This window comes from Hyla sarda, chromosome 6 (assembly GCF_029499605.1).
Source record: "Hyla sarda isolate aHylSar1 chromosome 6, aHylSar1.hap1, whole genome shotgun sequence".
Classification (NCBI taxonomy): domain Eukaryota; kingdom Metazoa; phylum Chordata; class Amphibia; order Anura; family Hylidae; genus Hyla; species Hyla sarda.
In genome coordinates this window covers 277,423,233-277,440,517 of record NC_079194.1, presented here as the reverse complement: position 1 = coordinate 277,440,517, position 17,285 = coordinate 277,423,233, and the positions used below count along the sequence as shown (strand labels likewise).

The following is a 17,285-nucleotide window of genomic DNA, read 5'->3' as shown; positions in this document are numbered from 1 at the left end:
ACATTTTTTTTTTAAATGTATACAATTTTGTTGATTTTGGGGCGGATTGTGAAGCGCTGTGTGTACTGGTGCATCAGCCAACTCCAGGCTGTGTCCTTCAGGCAATATATGGGTTCCTGATGCCGCAGAGGTGGGGCCTGGGTCTGGGAATTTAAAATTTTTGGATAGCAGGTGCTACCTATGAGAAATCTTTGTCAAACATTTCTCATTTTGTGTTGTTTTTTGGGGGGGATTGTGAAGCCCTGGTGTGTAGTGTACTAGTGCATCAGCCAACTCCACTCTGTGCCATTCAGCCACTAAATGGTATCCTCTTGCTGTCAACATGTCCACGCTGTGTCATTCTGCCACTATATGGTGTCCTCGTGCTGCCAACACCTCCACGCTGTGTCATTTAGCCACTATATGGTGTCCTCATGCTGCCAACACCTCCACGCTGTGCCATTCACCCATTTTATGGTGTCCATATGCTGCCAACACCTCCTCGCTGTGCCATTCAGCCACTATATGGTGTCCTCGTGCTGCCAACACCTCCTCCTTGTGTCATTCTGCCACTATATGGTGTCCTTGTGCTGCCAACACCCCCACGCTGTGCCATTCAGCCACTATATGGTGTCCACATGCTGCCAACTCCTCCTCGCTGTGCCATTCATCCACTATATGGTGTCCTCATGCTGGCAACACCTCCACGCTGTGCCATTCAGACACTATAATGTCTCCTCATGCTTCCAACACCTCCACGCTGTGTCATTCTGCCACTATATGGTGTCCTCATGCTGCCAACACCTCCATTCTATGTCATTCAGTCACTATATGGTCTCCTGACACTGATGCCACCACCAGGCTCTGTCATTGTGCTGCTGTGCGGCAGTGATTCTAAGAGCGATGCCGGTAATCTGCATGCTATTCTGAATAACAATATTATTTCACTATCCCAGCACACTCCATATGCGTTTGAGGACACAGCAAAGTGTTCTATACCCCTATAGAGGCTGTATGTAGGCTAGAAATAGCCTTATTTAATATTGATTTTCCGCGAACAAATTCGGATCGAAACAAACTTTTTCTGAAAATTCGGCGAATCGGCCGATTCAAATTTTTGAAAAGTTCGCTCATCTCTAAAAATCACATAAGATTGGGAGAAAAACGTCACACACAGGTACAGACACTATATTATTAACTACACTAACTTTATAGCCCCTGTAGCAAAGTCAAATAAAAAAAGGTCCTGGAATACCCCTTTAGTGTTGTGTCCCCTCAACATAACTCAACACAGCTTGAGAATGAAGAAACGAGGAGGCACTTGTGGTTTAACCAATGCTTTAATCCGGTGTGGTCATAGAAACAACATAGGCCAATGCGTCCGTTTCATGCTCATGTGGTATCCCAGTACCGCATTTCATACGGTACTTATTCATCTATGGGTCCCCGTAGCCAGAGTCCCTAGGACTTAGTAATATCTGTTAGTCAGTCCTCCCCTAATCGCCTCTATTATAGTGTATAGATTCCTAATTTATCCATTGAATAATGTATATAGTATTATTTCTGTATGTAAATGGTTAATTACTTGTTTCCATGGTATTGCAGGGCCTTCGGATCATGTGATGCGTTCCAAGCCTCATTCTCAATGCGTTTCAGGCCTCACTTTGGTATCTCTAGCCTCATTTTGGGTTTTTGCAATGTATATAGATCCTGTGATGTAAGCAATACCATGATACCATGTAAAGTGAGTGGCAGACGTTCGGACCAATCAAAATCACCACACCTCCTGTCCATATAAGGGAGCGGCGGCCATCTTATTGCTCTTTGTTCCTGGGTTGCCAAGCGAGCAACATCTCTCTATAAAACCTGCGCTGCTAAAAACCGTGAGTTATGCTCAAGCCTCACAGCATCGGTCGATCCTTAGCAAATATAGAGTGTATCAGTCCCCAAACACTCTGCGGGACCACTCTGCGGGACCACCGGACCTAATCTACCCACGAAATGGCCATGATTAAGCACATGTGAGCATGGAACGGCCCGTTTGCCTATGTTGTTTCTGTGACCACACCGGATTAAAGCATTGGTTAAACCACAAGTGCCTCCTCGTTTCTTCATTCTCAAGTTATCCATTGCTGCCTTTCTGGAGGAACGAGCACTGTGAGTAGCCCAAACTGGGTTTGCAGGTACGGGACTGTGTTCACACTACCTCGTGGAACTTTGGGTATGCAGCAGTACCGTGCCTTCTTTTTCTACCTACATGGATTATTAACTTAACACAGCCATTAATGTCTAAACCTTGGCATGAATTTAACACATTTTCCGCTTAAAATCTCCACCAGCTCGAAGCAGGTGGAGATTACAGGAAAAGCTCACAGGGTGGGTTACTCGCGCGTTTACAGCTGTGAGTTTTCCCACTGCGGAAAATTTGCAGCAGTCCCCATTTAGGTTAATGTATTGTCGGGCATATTTTACTTTAAAAATGCATCCATAAAATCATAGTAAATGTAAGTTCACTGTGTTCTCATTCCCTGTATAAGTCTATGGGAAGGTGGTTATTTGTGCACACAGTATAAAAAAGTCTTTTTCTGCATCTTAATTTTATGGATGCAAAAAAAAAAATTTTTTTTTTATACAGTGTGCATAAACAACCACTTTCTTACTTACTTAATACTACTTATTTAAAAAAAAATTTTTGCAAATATACAGACATTTTTTATATATATAAAACAAGCCTGAAAATACAGTGTGTGAACATAAGCCTAAGAATTCTATCATGCACTTGCTCTGCTCTCAGGTGTCAAAATATTGCTAATTTTGTGGATTTAACCAGCCTTCAAAAAGTGAGTAAGACTTATTGCAAAGGAGCCTGGCCTTTAACAGATGACATGGCTTAAAATACAACACAGTGCAACCTTATACTTATTGGTAAAAAAAATAAGCCAGTTGGTATGAAGGTAGACAACAATGTCTAATAATACTTCAAATATACCACAATAAATTAAACCTCCTTAGACCAGTTAGGATGCTACATTGCTACTATTTACATGTTTTAGTAAAGAATTCATAAAATAAATTGTTATACAATGTGATCTTGATGTAATAACTTTATTAATGACTAATAGTTATAGTTAATACATTTAGTTGGCAGCAACAGTTTGGTCCAACCAGGATCTAAGAGCTGTCACACGAGCGTATACAGCGGGAGTAGATGTAGAGCAAGAAGAGCTTCCCCAGGATACAATACCGGCCAAGGTCCAAGCTCCATTTTTCTGGCACACAAGAGGTCCACCAGAGTCACCCTACAGAGGGAGTAAAAGAAAGTGTGAGCAAACTCTGTTTAACCCCTTAAGGACGCAGGACGTAAATGTACGTCCTGGTGAGGTGGTACTTAACGCACCAGGACGTACATTTACGTCCTAAGCATAACCGCGGGCATCGGAGCGATGCCCGTGTCATGCGCGGCTGATCCCGGCTGCTAATCGCAGCCAGGGACCCGCCGGCAATGGCCGACGCCCGCGATCTCGCGGGCGTCCGCCATTAACCCCTCAGGTGCCGGGATCAATACAGATCCCGGCATCTGCGGCAGTTCGCGATTAAAATGAACGATCGGATCGCCCGCAGCGCTGCTGCGGGGATCCGATCATTCATAACGCCGCACGGAGGTCCCCTCTCCTTCCTCCGTGCGGCTCCCGGCGTCTCCTGCTCTGGTCTGTGATCGAGCAGACCAGAGCAGGAGATGACCGATAATACTGATCTGTTCTATGTCCTATACATAGAACAGATCAGTATTAGCAATCATGGTATTGCTATGAATAGTCCCCTATGGGGACTATTCAAGTGTAAAAAAAAATGTAAAAAAATGTAAAAGTAAAAGTAAAAAAAAAGTGAAAAATCCCCTCCCCCAATAAAAAAGTAAAACGTCCGTTTTTTCCTATTTTACCCCCAAAAAGCGTAAAAAACATTTTTTATAGTCATATTTGGTATCGCCGCATGCGTAAATGTCCGAACTATTAAAATAAAATGTTAATGATCCCGTACGGTGAACGGCGTGAACGAAAAAAAATTAAAAAAGTCCAAAATTCCTACTTTTTTAATACATTTTATTAAAAAAAAATTATAAAAAATGTATTAAAAGTTTTTTTTATGCAAATGTGGTATAAAAAAAAAGTACAGATCATGGCGCAAAAAATGAGCCCCCATACCGCCGCTTATACGGAAAAATAAAAAAGTTATAGGTCATCAAAATAAAGGGATTATAAACGTACTAATTTGGTTAAAAAGTTTGTGATTTTTTTTAAGCGCAACAATAATATAAAAGTATATAATAATGGGTATCATTTTAATCGTATTGACCCTCAGAATAAAGAACACACGTCATTTTTACCAGAAATTGTACGGCGTGAAAACAAAACCTTCCAAAATTAGCAAAATTGAGTTTTTCGTTTTAATTTCCCCACAAAAATAGTGTTTTTTGGTTGCGCCATACATTTTATGATATAATGAGTGATGTCATTACAAAGGACAACTGGAGGAAAAAATGAAAACGTAAAAATTAAATTGTCTGAGTCCTTAAGGCCAAAATGGGCTGAGTCCTTAAGGGGTTAATTCTACAAGGATATGTGGAGCAAAAATATGGCATCCATACCCCTCTGTAGGTCTCAACTCTTCCCCAGTATACCATTGCTAACTGCAGATTTTAGAGGCACGCATGTCCAGGTCTCAACCCAGCTGGAGAAGACAGGATTAGGTAGACATAGATCCCCACCCAGGGGTGTATTTATGGGCCAGCAGTAGACACTTTCTAATGTTATATCTTCACTATGCCTGCAGGTAGGAATGTCTTAGGATTGTGAGGAAAAAGATTTTACCACATATAACTCATTGGCACGTGTTATATATGGTAAAATCTCATGACAGCATAACAACTTATCCCCTATCTGCAGGATCTCCTGCATGGGCACTCTGCTCTCCCCGGTAATGGGGCATGCGGACCCCGCAAGAAGCAGTTGCCGACACGCCCCCCCTTATATCTCTATGGGAGAGCAGTTTAGCTATGGCTGGCACTCCCATATATGAAAGGGGCGTATCGGGGAGAGCAGAGGGCCCGTGCAGGATACTGTATGTGATAAGGTTTTATGCACGAGACTTCTACTTTAAACAAGCTACAGGTTGCTGCCAATATTTTCATTCAGAGTGACCACAGCTTCTCTTAATCTTAGTTTAGTTTAGTCTGAATAATGTCCCCCACATAATTTAATGATCATGTAAACATGATCTTAGAGTACAAAACTTTGTACAATACCATGCAGGAGGAAGCTCCAGATGCTCCAGCGCAGATCATGGTGTCCCGGATATTGGACCCCCAGTATCTCTGACAGTCAGTATTGGTCAGAAGAGGCAGAGCTACCTGCTGCAGTTTGCTTGGGCTATTTTGTGCTAAAATAAATAATCAAAAAATAAAAATTGTAATATTTTTTTTAATTAATAATAATATATATATATATATATATATATATATATACACACACACACACACACACACACACTTATAAACACACTGCTTTCAAATGTAAGTATCAGACAATAAGTCATGAACAATGGTTATTACATTATCCTATTGTCTATTTCAACTGCTCATGGTTTGCATACTTTACAGTTTTGCAGCAAAAAAAGATATACTTCCATTATATAGAGGTAGAAGTGAGACTGGTACAGGGGTGGGTAATGCGCTGGTAGCTAGTTAGTGGAGTCAGGTCCAGGCAGACGGTTAGAGGCAGGTAGTATTGAGCGAATTCACTGTAAGTACAGCTGAACCCACATCTGATGGTCTGATGGTTCATCCTTTGATTGCTACAGTTTGCATAAATAAGCATTGCTTCCAAAGTGCTTTGTTTGCCTGGAAAAGTCTAGTTTGACAGTCTTAAGTCTCCTAGGACTGTATCCATCTTTTGCAGGCATCTAGAGGACTTTGAAAGTGGTGCAAATGTATGCAGACTGAAGCAATCAACAGCTGAATCATCACTCCCTCCCTCCATGGGAGTGCTGAACATGCATAAGCACTTTGGATAACTGGAGTACCCCTTTAACAAAAATATCACAGTATTGCTTATGACAGTGTCACGCGTGTAACAAAAGGGCCACAATTTTTTTTATCAATATTGTTTTTTGCTTGAATATCAAATTTTTTTGTTTCTGCTGTAAATACATAAATACTGCTGTAATGTCCGTTTGTTTTTGTATTTTTTTGTTTAGGTGTGTATTCGCACACTAGGATGTTCAGAGCAGTTTTCTTTTCTCCCTGGATAGGGAATGGTTAATGCTCTGAACTAATGAGAACTCGGGTGTGTCTATTTTAAGCCAGACTTCTGCATTCATTTCTGGATATTGAGTGCAATACACTATGGGGGAGATTTATCAATAATGATCTTGGCTAGATCATTTTTGTGGTTTGTCTAGATGTGTTTTCTTTGGCATTGCTGCTCCAAATTTATCATATTGTCGCAGTGACCATGATAAATTTTGCGCAGATCTGCACCTAGATCATTTTCTACCCTGCTTTCATATCATGTCTATCCAGCTTCTAAGGCTAGGATACCACTTTTTTTTTCCCAGCGTGTTTTCACTGAAAAAAATGATGTCCGAAAAAACACCAGTGCAATTTCCTGCATCTGACGTTTTTTCTGGCATTTTTGCATTTGAGTGGAAATTGCATTTTTGGGAAAAAAAAAAAGGAAGCAGTAGGGTTGGGAAAAAATGTATTTAACAAATTTTTTATTTTTTATAACAAAATGTTATCACATTTTTAATGAAGTGTGTGTTTCACTTTTTTTTCTCTTTATTTGTTACATTCTTTTTAGGTATTACCACTACTTCCAGCATGGAACAGACTATTCCATGATGGGAGTAGTAGTACCTGTGCTCATAGACAGATCGCCCCGGGTGCAGTGACACCCGATGCGATCATCCATAATATAGCAGAGATACGGAGCGGCTCTATACAGCGCTCGCATCTCTGCTCTGTACTCCGGCCGGCCAGTGATGTGAATAAAATACACATCATTCATATATATGAATGAGTGAGTAGCCGGATGGAGTATAGTGCAGAGATGCGGAGCGCAGAAGAAAGCCGCTCGCATCTCTCCAATAGAAAGCACGATCGCAGCGGGTGTCAGGAGTGATGCCCGCTGCGAACTGTCCCTTACTGCAGGTACTACTACTTCCAACATGGAGCACACTCCACACCTGCATTAATAGACAGATCGCAGCGAGTGTAACTTCTGACACCTGTTGCGATCTATCTATTAATGCAGGTACTACAGCTATCAGCATTGAGCAGAGTGTGCTCCATGTTGGGAGTAGTAGTACCTGCAGTTAAGGAAAGATTACAGCGGATGTCACTCCTGACACCCGCTGTGATCCTTCAGAATAATGTATAGATGCGGCCAGCCGCTCTTCTATGGTCCCCTGCACTGACGTATATATACACCGATTCATATTTCCCACACAGAGTTGTGATTGGCTGGAACCATCTGCCAATCACAGCTCTCTGGGGGAAATATGAATAGGTGTATATATACGGCAGTGTAGGGGACAATAGAAGAGCGTCCGGCTTCATCTATAAATCATACCGAAGGATCGCAACATACCCATTGTGATCTGTCAATTAGTACTGGTACTATTACTCCCATCATGGAACAGTGTGTTCATTGCTGGGAGTAGCAGTACTGCCTAAAAAAAAAAAAAGAAAGAAAATAAACTGAAAAACACACACACAAAATTTTTTTTTTTTGTCGACTACATTTTTTGTGCCCTGCCCGCACACATAAATTGATCCCTGTTTAAAAATTTATAAAAATGTTGTTATAAAAAAAATCAATTTAGTTAAATACAATTTTTTCCATCATTACTGTATCTTTTTTATTATGATTTTTTTTTAATGGTACCCAAGAAATTGTATTAAAAAAGATATCTCCATCACTTTTTTGGATCACTAAAGTCTCTATCTCCCTATCTTTAACTTTGGCTGATGTTTTTTGATTCTTGGCAAACAGACAGGCGTAGTACATTTTTTTTAGACCTGCTCAGGAGGTGGTCTAGATTTGCAGGGTTTTTGCACCATTTGTGGAAAATTTAGCGCAAAAATTTAACACATGCAGATAATAAATATGTTACCACTGCATCTGTCACTTCAAAAACTGGTCTAGCAAGACCAAAAGGTCAAAATGACGGAATTTAGAAGTTGTTAAAAAAAATGCAATTAGCGCGAAAGCAAAGAAAATTCGCAGATTTAGACGAAAAAAAGGAATAGAACACAATGATAAATAACCCCCTATGTCTGTCTGTGCAATACTCTGACTATGTCTGCCTGAGCATTTACCTTGTATTTAACTTGTGATTTTATCTGGGTTTTTAGCCAAGGTTATATAGCATGTTCCTTGTATTTTAGTCTGTATTACTTTGGTTGGTTTTAGGATTATGTTTGTTCGTTCTGCTTTGTCTGTGTCACACTGAGTAAGTCTTGCTAGTGTTATCCGTGCTCTGTATTTTATAATTCCTGTTTGGTGTCCTGGAGTCTATTGAGACTATTCCAGTTCTAGTCTTGTATCTTGAGAAATATCGTGTTTAGTATCCTTACCAGTGTTCCTCTACGTTGGAAAGTTCTGTGCTCTGTATTTTATAGTTCCTTTTTGGTGTCCTGGAGTCTATTAAGACTCATCCAGGTCTAGTCTTGTATCTTGAGAAATATCCTGTTTAGTATCTTGACCAGTGTTCCTCTATGTTGGAAAGTTTAGTGTTCTTGTATCCGTTTTTATTAAGTTCTGTGTTTTATATTTCTGTTTCCTACTGGGTCGGCATCCTGACCACACGGTGGAGCGTGCCCGCTGGCCAGTAGTCTATTTGGCTTTATTATTAATTGCTACTCCTTTTTTGGAGTGGGGTGTCCTGTTTGTTAGTTATCTGTGTCCAGTGTGAACAGTGTTCTATATATATATATATATATATATATATATATATATATATATATATATATATATATATCCTGTTTGGCTTTGTTTGATGACTTCTGACCATTCATCTTTCTCTTGATCAAAGTCCATAGTTTGTAATGCTCAGGTCTGGAGATTGGGCTGGCCATGACAGGGATTGATCTGGTAGTCCTTCATCTACACCTTGATTGACCTAGGGAACATTGTCAGAGCAGAAGAAGGAGGGTGTTTTTCAGTATAACCTTGTGCTTGGAAAATTTATCTGACTTCAACCTTGCTGAAGCATGCCCAGATCATGACCGATCCTCCACCAAAGTCTACAATGAGTTTGAGACACTGTGGCTTGTAGGCCTCTCCAGATCTCCGTCTAACCATTAGACGACCAAGTGTTGATAACATTTCAGAAACTTGACTCATCAGAGAAGATGACCTTACTTCATTACTCTACTAATGGACTTCAATTTTTTTGGTTTTCTGCAAACTTCAGCGTGGCTCTTCTCTGTTCTCTGATGAGGGGCTTTTTTATGGCTTTGCACAACGTTAGCCCTTTTTGTCCTTGCTGTGCACTTCTTTCCAGCTGCCATTTGTCATTCTTTTCATATGCCATCCTATAGTTGTTGAGTGACATTTAAATGAGTTGATGGTCATCTCAGTTAGTGGACAGTTGTTTTTGCCCTATGCTAGTACATAGCTTAGTTGTCCTCAATGTCCCTTTTTTGTCAATGTCTTTAAAATTTTCAGGATGTAAGCAACCTACCACTAACTGTATCACCCTGCCAGTAAAGCTAGAATTGAACCCTTTTTTTTCCTGATGAGCCCATGATGACCTTAAAGGGATACTCCAGTGGAATACATGTTTTTTAAATCAACTGGTGCCAGAAAGTTAAACAGATTTGTCAATTACTTCTATTTAAAAATTTGAATCCTTCCAGTACATATCAGCTGCATTATGCTCCAGAGGAAGTTCTTTTCTTTTTTAATTTATTTTCTGTCTGACCACAGTGCTCTCTGCTGACACCTCTGTCCATGTCAGGAACTGTCCAGAGCAGGTAGGTTTGCTATGGGGATTTGCACCTGCTATGGACAGTTCCTGACATGGACAGAGGTGTCAGCAGAGAGCACTGTGGTCAGGCAGAAAATAGATTAAAAAATAAATGAACTTCCTCTGTAGCATACAGCAGCTGATAAGTACTGGAAGGATTCATATTTTTAAATAGTTATTTAGTTATTAAGTAATTTACAAATCTATTTACATTTCTGGCACCAGTTGAGTTTCACTTTAGACGCTGTGCTCGGCATTGATCATGGCGTATAAAGGGTTAATGACTGGCAGCTCAGTAGAACCGGTAGCTGACACTCACTGTTCTGAAGCAAGCTCCTTTGCTCGCTATAAAGCCGCTTAAAGACTCAGGGCATACAGGTACGCCCTTCGTCCTTAACAGGTTAAAAACAAGGAAATATAAGTACAATATATACAACATTAATTAACAATTACCTTAAATGGGCAGTGTCATTATGTTAAACATCCTATCTAATAAAGTGCATAACAAAGAAGCATAATTGTAATATACTTTGTTTCGATCCTTTCACTTTGCCTTTGTGCTCCGCCCTATTGTTGGTCTGTTTGGCTCTTTTTTTTGTGCTGAACTGCCCCAAAAGTGAATTGGAACACAACAGACTCCACTGGATCACACCATTGGGTCCTGACTGATCCCACTGAATTGAATAAAGTCCATTGGAGATCCAGTAGATTACCAGAGGAAAAAAAAGTGTGAGAAAAAGACCCATGCGCAATATATTATGATGTAGTATAACTTTTTTCTTAGGGCCCATTCACACTACAGATATTCCATAGTAGCCTCTTATTGTTCTCAATAGGATTTTGCTGCACCATTTACACTACAGAACTATTTTAAGTCCATGGCAGAAATTTCCGACCCCAGGTTCTGCTGAAAGCATGAATACTTATTTAGAGGGCACATTTCCAGTTGGTCCTAGCGATGACTTGTTTTGCCAGTGACAGCTCAAGATAAAAATGTTGCCATCTGGACAGAGATGAGTTGTCAAACCTATATCTTACAATCAAGAGTTTAATATAAAAGAAAGCCTTAATAAATAGCCTGTTTAATGTCCCAAATTCTTTCCCCAAAATAGCTGACTTTACTGGAACCTCAATTTTCTTTCTAGTTCGTTCCCGCCACTCATAGCGTGTGGTCCCAAATCAGATGCATTAAGTAATTAAAAACTTACTTGCAGCATTGATGTAGCCCCAACCGGTGGTGATACATCTCTCTCCTCCATTGAATACATCAGCGGTAGCAGCAATACACACAGGAGCCACACGGTCAGTGAAAGTAGCGGGGCTACTAAGCTTTAGAAGGGTGATATCATTTCCAACAGTATAGGAACTGTAGTTGGGGTGTTTGAAAACCTGATATAACAGTGCATTATTTGCATATATTCATATGTGTGTCTTCATTTGTTATATAATTGTATATGTAAGTGTTGATCAAGTGTTGGTTACCCTGGAAATGGTCTTGGTTTGAATAGGCTCAGCATTGGAGGAGCGGTCATATTCACCCAGAATGACACGGTGGGAGGTTCTGTATATAACAGAAACACAGACAAGGTAAATACAAATCCTCAGTTACTGTAAATATTATTATGTCAGCTAAAATGTCTATCATTAGATTGTAAATTCTTACGTGACACCACAGTGAGCAGCGGTAACAACCCACAGACTGTTCATCAGAGAACCTCCGCAGAAGTGGAATCCGGTGCGGTCCTATGGGGTGTAACCAGATATGTAACTAAGTAGCTTGCCAATATCTCAGAATATTTAATACCATAGTTTTCTTTTACATTTTTAGAACCGTTTAGGGTTTGTCCAGACATAGTAAAAATGATTAAATTGTGGGAAAATTTACAGTACATTACATGTGAATAGTGTTTTTAACCTCTTGACGACCCTCTGGGCATGCTACATAGCTAGTAAATGATGGATACTGTCAGAGTAATACAGAATGTGGCATTTAAATGCCAGAATGATGAGGGCAGGTGGGTTCAAACATCTGACTGGCACTCCTGCAGAATGATTGCGAGTGCAGTTAATATGGCCGGTGGAGGTCTTCTGAAGGCCTCCATCTGGTCATGTTGATTTCACTAATACAGTCTGCCTCAGGCAGACTGTACTAGCAGAGCACAGATTCCATTGATCAATGCTATAGACATAGCCGTGCTCAAAGGGTGTGCCGGGTGTGCCTAGGCACACAATAATTACCCGAAGCACAACACCAAAAGCTCCCCCACATGCACAATATTTAGCTATAAGTGTGTTCTTATGACACACTCATTGCTAAATACAGTGGTGCTCTGATGGAGGGGAGCGCCCCTGGCTCCTCCCTCCATCACTAGAGGTCTGGAGCCTGTCTTCACCTGTTATCATCGTGCACTTTCAGAGCAGGAGAAGACAGAAGAATAGCCGTACAATGGGAACCAGAAAGTTATGGGTCGGAAGGGAGAAACAACCTATAGGGGAAACTATACACAAGGATAAACTCCCATTGGGGGAAGAGGGGGGGGGGGGGGAATTATGTGGGACATCAAGGGGAATTTTTTTTTTCTGTTTAGGACAGTTTAGGTGCTGTAAAAATTCAGAGCCTACAATGTTTGCTACGAGATGAGCTGGGCTGGATGCAGAAGAAAAAAGGAAATGGACAACTCTGAGAAGATGTCTTCTGTGAGTCACCAGATGGCATTGCAATATAATCATTCAAATTGTCTGTAACGGTAATAATAGTGGTTATGGTGTGGCTGTATTATTTAGGCAGTATGTAAGGGCATCTGTGGATATATCTGGACTGTAATCACTTATTTTGTCTGTTGTGGAAATGATAGCGGTTATTATCAATCAATACATAGAGTATAGGATTTCCTCCTAATCTCAGTTGACAGGCTGATTTTTGCTGTTAAATAGGTATTCCCACAATAACCATAATTCCCACAATAATAACAATAACTAGGTGACCAGTGGGGGGTCTGACTGCTGGGACCCCCATCTATCACCAGAATGTAAGTGAAATCTCCCCAGAAATGTAGGAAGTGGACCAGCACTCCCTTTATTCTCTATATAGATGCTGCTCTATCAGCAATGAATGGAGTGTTATTGAACAGCAGTAAAAATATGTCATTAGGGGTGTGGCTTTTGGGTGCAAACCCTAATGCAGTAGGCTATTGTATAAAATTGACCACTATTATCAATAGAGATGAGCGAACTTACAGTAAATTCGATTCGTCACGAACTTCTCGGCTCGGCAGTTGATGGCTTTTCCTGCATAAATTAGTTCAGCTTTCAGGTGCTCCGGTGGGCTGGAAAAGGTGGATACAGTCCTAGGAAAGAGTCTCTTAAACTGTATCCACCTTTTCCAGCCCACGGGAGCACCTGAAAGCTGAACTAATTTATGCAGCAAAAGTCATCAACTGCCGAGCCGAGAAGTTCATGACAAATCGAATTTACTGTAAGTTCACTCATCTCTAATTATCAATGAAATGATTGCTTATAATAGTCCCCTATGGGGATCTAAAAAAGTGTAAAATAAATAATAAAAAAATGTTTTTATAAATATAAAATAGACCCTCCCCAAATAAAATTCTAATAACCCCCTTTTGCAATATATAATAATAATATAAAAAGTTATCAACAAATCTAATCTGGTCTAAAATGGTACCCATAAAACCACCCATAAATGATGTCCTTTTTTGGGTCCATTTTCTTTTCTTCAAAACACTCCATGCTCTAGGTATATTATTTGTTTTTAGTTATTTTTCCATAGGCTTCCCTGTATGACATGGAAACCACAAAAGAGATGCTTGTAAAAAAAAAAAAAAAAAAAAAAAAACATGAAATTCATGGTATTTTTTACAAGCTGAAAAACAATGAAGAGCTCAAGGGAAACCTGACAGACTCCATTTTAGGGCTTTGTAATCCAACAGTATTCACATGTAACCTTTTAAGATTTTTTATACTTGTCATGATGAACAAAGGCCATGACAGTAGTATGAACAGAGCCTTAATGTATTGGGGAAAAAAATAATGAGATATAGTTTATGGATAAACAGATTTGAAATATATTAAAATCCAGATACCTGAAGAGACACCTGCCATGGCCAAGAACCAGAAACAGCATTCTCACCATTCACAATTCTGGCATAGCCAGAAATAATAGGCTTAATACTTGGCACACCACAGCCTAGATATTAAACAAAAATAATATTTCACTAAAATAAATAATTAAATTAATGAATATATGAATGAATGAATTAATTAATTAAACAAAATAATAATAAAGGAATTAACCAACTTACCAAGAGTGCCCCCAAGCAGGGCCAGACATGAAAGGAGCCAAAGGAATGCCATTGTGATTCACTGTATGGTCAAGTGGTTGTGTCCAATTTATATAGTCTTTACCTGCCAATAAAATATGAGAAGGTTATCGAACATTTAAATATTATTTATTTTTTTAAACCCCTTATCAATGGCCTTGAATTATTATAGAACATTCTACCATTTGTGCCAAAGAGTACAGATAAGTGCTGAACACATGTTATAATTGATCTGCATTAATCTTAGGTTACCGTGCAGAAGAAAAACAATTTCTATAAATCAATAACTGTTCAAAAACATATGAAGTTACTAATATGCACAAAAAAAAAAAATACTTTACAGAACAGTAACTATCAAAAACAATAATCGGAATAGTACATTATCTGACAAAATGTTTTATCCTGCACCGGTAGTCAGTAGTATATTGTTCCCTAAACCAGGGTTATTAACCTGTTTGACAGTTGACTAACTCTAATTAGCTTTAAAGGGGTACTCCGGTGCTTACACATCTTATCCCCTATCCAAAGGATAGGGGATAAGATGCCTGATCACAGGAGTCCCGCAGCTGGGGACGCCCGTGATCATGCATGCGGCACCCCGTTTGTAATCAGTCCCCGGAGCGTGTTCGCTCCGGGTCTGATTACGGGCAACCGCAGGGCCGGCGGTGTGTGACGCCACGCCTCCGCCCCTGTGTGACATCACGCTCCGCCCCTCAATGCAAGCCTACGGGTGGGGGCGTGATAGCTATCATGCCCCCTCCCGTAGTCTTGCATTGAGGGGCGGAGCGTGATGTCACACGGGGGCAGAGGCGTGATGTCATACGCCGCCGGCCCTGCGGTCGCCCGTAATCAGACCCGGAGCTAACACGCTCCGTGGACTGATTACAAACGGGGTGCCGCGTGCATGATCACGGGCATCCCCAGCTGCGGGACTCCCGCGATCAGGCATCATATCCCCTATCCTTTGGATAGGGGATAAGATGTGTAAGCACCGGAGTACCCCTTTAATAAAATGTCTGACCACAGTGTCCATAAAGAGCAGTAGATGTATTATTCTCACTTTTTTGCCCTTATATAGGATTTCATGTACCCATGTCATCCTTGATGATTGTGTAGTGTCCCACAGGGTCCCCTGCAGAACTCATGGTTAGGTGTTTTATGTGTTGTATTGTTGTTTTTTACTGTTTTACTTTACCAGTGTATGTTTTTCATATGACGGGCTGAGAAAGGGTTGCGCACGCTTAAACTGTTGAAATCTTCTAGAAAAAGGAGGAGCTAGCCTAGCTACTCAAGACAAAGGCAGAGTAAGTGTGTGATGAGCTGAATTTTAAGTGCGGGGGGGGGGGGGGGAGAGGAATAAGGAGAAGAGTAGCCTGCAAGGAGAAGTTGTACAAGGGCCTTAATGCTCAAAATTAGGACTTTTAGGCTTCTGACCAGGCCAAGTTCAGTCATGGCTATCAGGTCATGCTTTTCTTTAGAGTCAACGCCCCCAAAATGGAAATTGTTATACAAAAAAAGATGTGCACCCTATAACTAGGAATTGCACTACCGAAATGAAAGGTTGGAAATTCCTTAGTGTGAACCCGGCCAAAGGCTCTTCAACACTGTGGACATTCTGGGGGCTTAATTCCTTTGTGGAAATCCACTTGCAGCAGTGCCCCATTGTTTTCAGTGGGATTCTGCTGCTTTGTTCAGACTGCGGAATCAGGTCAGCAGAGTTTCGCCTGTGTAAAGTCTGTTAGGCCAAAGAATGAACATGTTCATTCTTTGAACAAAATTTCGCTGGGCTTCATTGCCAATCGATCTATGGAGACGTTGCATGTGCGCACCGTCCTAGCGTCAAAATATTTAATAGCGCCTACTGCAAGCAGAAATAAGCCAGTGGAATGTCCAAAGTGTGGCGAGCCCTTAGGGTGGATTCATATGCAGAAGATTTTGTTGAAGAATTTTATGTGACTAAAAATCAATTCTTTCATGAGTTGTTTTGGAGGGGAGCACAAAGATTTCTGCAAATTCCATTCATTTGAATATGACAGGGTATAAATTCTCTGCACATTCTTTCTTCATCTTTTTTTAGCTTTTTTCTGTCTGTTTACAAAAAAATTCTAAAACCGTGTGTGTTTTAAGTTGTAATGAGCTTTTTTTGTAGTGCATTATTTTAAATGATATTTTTAGTACGTACATATTCTGGTGATTTTTTTTTTTTCTGTGTTGTTTTTCCCATGATTCATAGAGCATCCCGATGAGTTCAGCTTGGTGGGTGAGTTCACCGTGGTGGGATGGTACGCATATGTTCTATTTGATCAAATGGTATGCTAAAAACGAGTGTTAAGTGTTCTTTTTTTCCGAAAATTTGCTTCAGCGGGTGTACCGAATATTTTCAAAAAGTTTGCTTCTGATCGAATATAACAGGAGCTCAGCAATAACTCTAAAACGTATCTGTAAAACTGTTGTAGAGCTCCAAAGCCCTATATAACACTGCAAGGTCATCTATAATTGTATTCAAGTAGTTTTCACTTGGTTTTAAGGTTAAGTTAATGTCAAAGTTACAGCTACATGTACTGGTAGCCTGTGGTACCTATCAGCTTGTTTATAAAACACACTGCACTTTTGTATGTTTTTTTTTTATTAAAATAAAAAAAATTCCACCCATATGCCGATTGTAAACACTAGCACTTGAATTTTCGCTTGCACAACTGTGCACAAATGAGATGCAAAACCCTTGTTTGCACACCCTGACGGACTTTACACAGATGCGGCAGTGGTTCTGTGGGCTATGGACACACACTATTATTGAGACCGACTGTCCCTCAGAAATCTCCTTTTTAAGTTCTCGCCCTGACCCTACAAGGCAAATCCAGCCCATAAGCTTTAAGCTGCTGTAATGCTGTAGTAAGGGGGTTCTGTCTGTGGTCGGGCTCTGAAAAGATTCTATCC

At 40.4% G+C, this 17,285-nt stretch overlaps 1 protein-coding gene across 1 annotated transcript; it reads right to left on the bottom strand.

Moving 5' to 3' along the window:
- Positions 1–3,096: 3,096 nt before the first annotated feature.
- Positions 3,097–14,404, bottom strand: LOC130277772 (chymotrypsinogen A-like). The gene is made up of 7 exons (XM_056528521.1): positions 14,331–14,404; positions 14,112–14,215; positions 11,672–11,751; positions 11,491–11,569; positions 11,217–11,397; positions 5,282–5,415; positions 3,097–3,278 (listed from the first exon to the last, which is right to left on the bottom strand). Exons 1-7 carry the CDS (start codon positions 14,380–14,382, stop codon positions 3,117–3,119), a joined length of 792 nt encoding a protein of 263 aa, XP_056384496.1. The 5' UTR covers positions 14,383–14,404; the 3' UTR covers positions 3,097–3,116.
- Positions 14,405–17,285: the final 2,881 nt, after the last annotated feature.

Bases quoted from the DNA above. Each gene is read 5' to 3' on its own strand.
- LOC130277772 (XM_056528521.1), bottom strand. From the start codon at position 14,382: ATGGCATTCCTTTGGCTCCTTTCATGTCTGGCCCTGCTTGGGGGCACT. The intron at 14,216-14,330 runs GTAAGTTGGTTA...TTTAATATCTAG, and splicing joins CCTGCTTGGGGGCACTCTTG to GCTGTGGTGTGCCAAGTATT. The intron at 11,398-11,490 runs GTAACCAACACT...CTGTTATATCAG, and splicing joins AAACCAAGACCATTTCCAGG to GTTTTCAAACACCCCAACTA.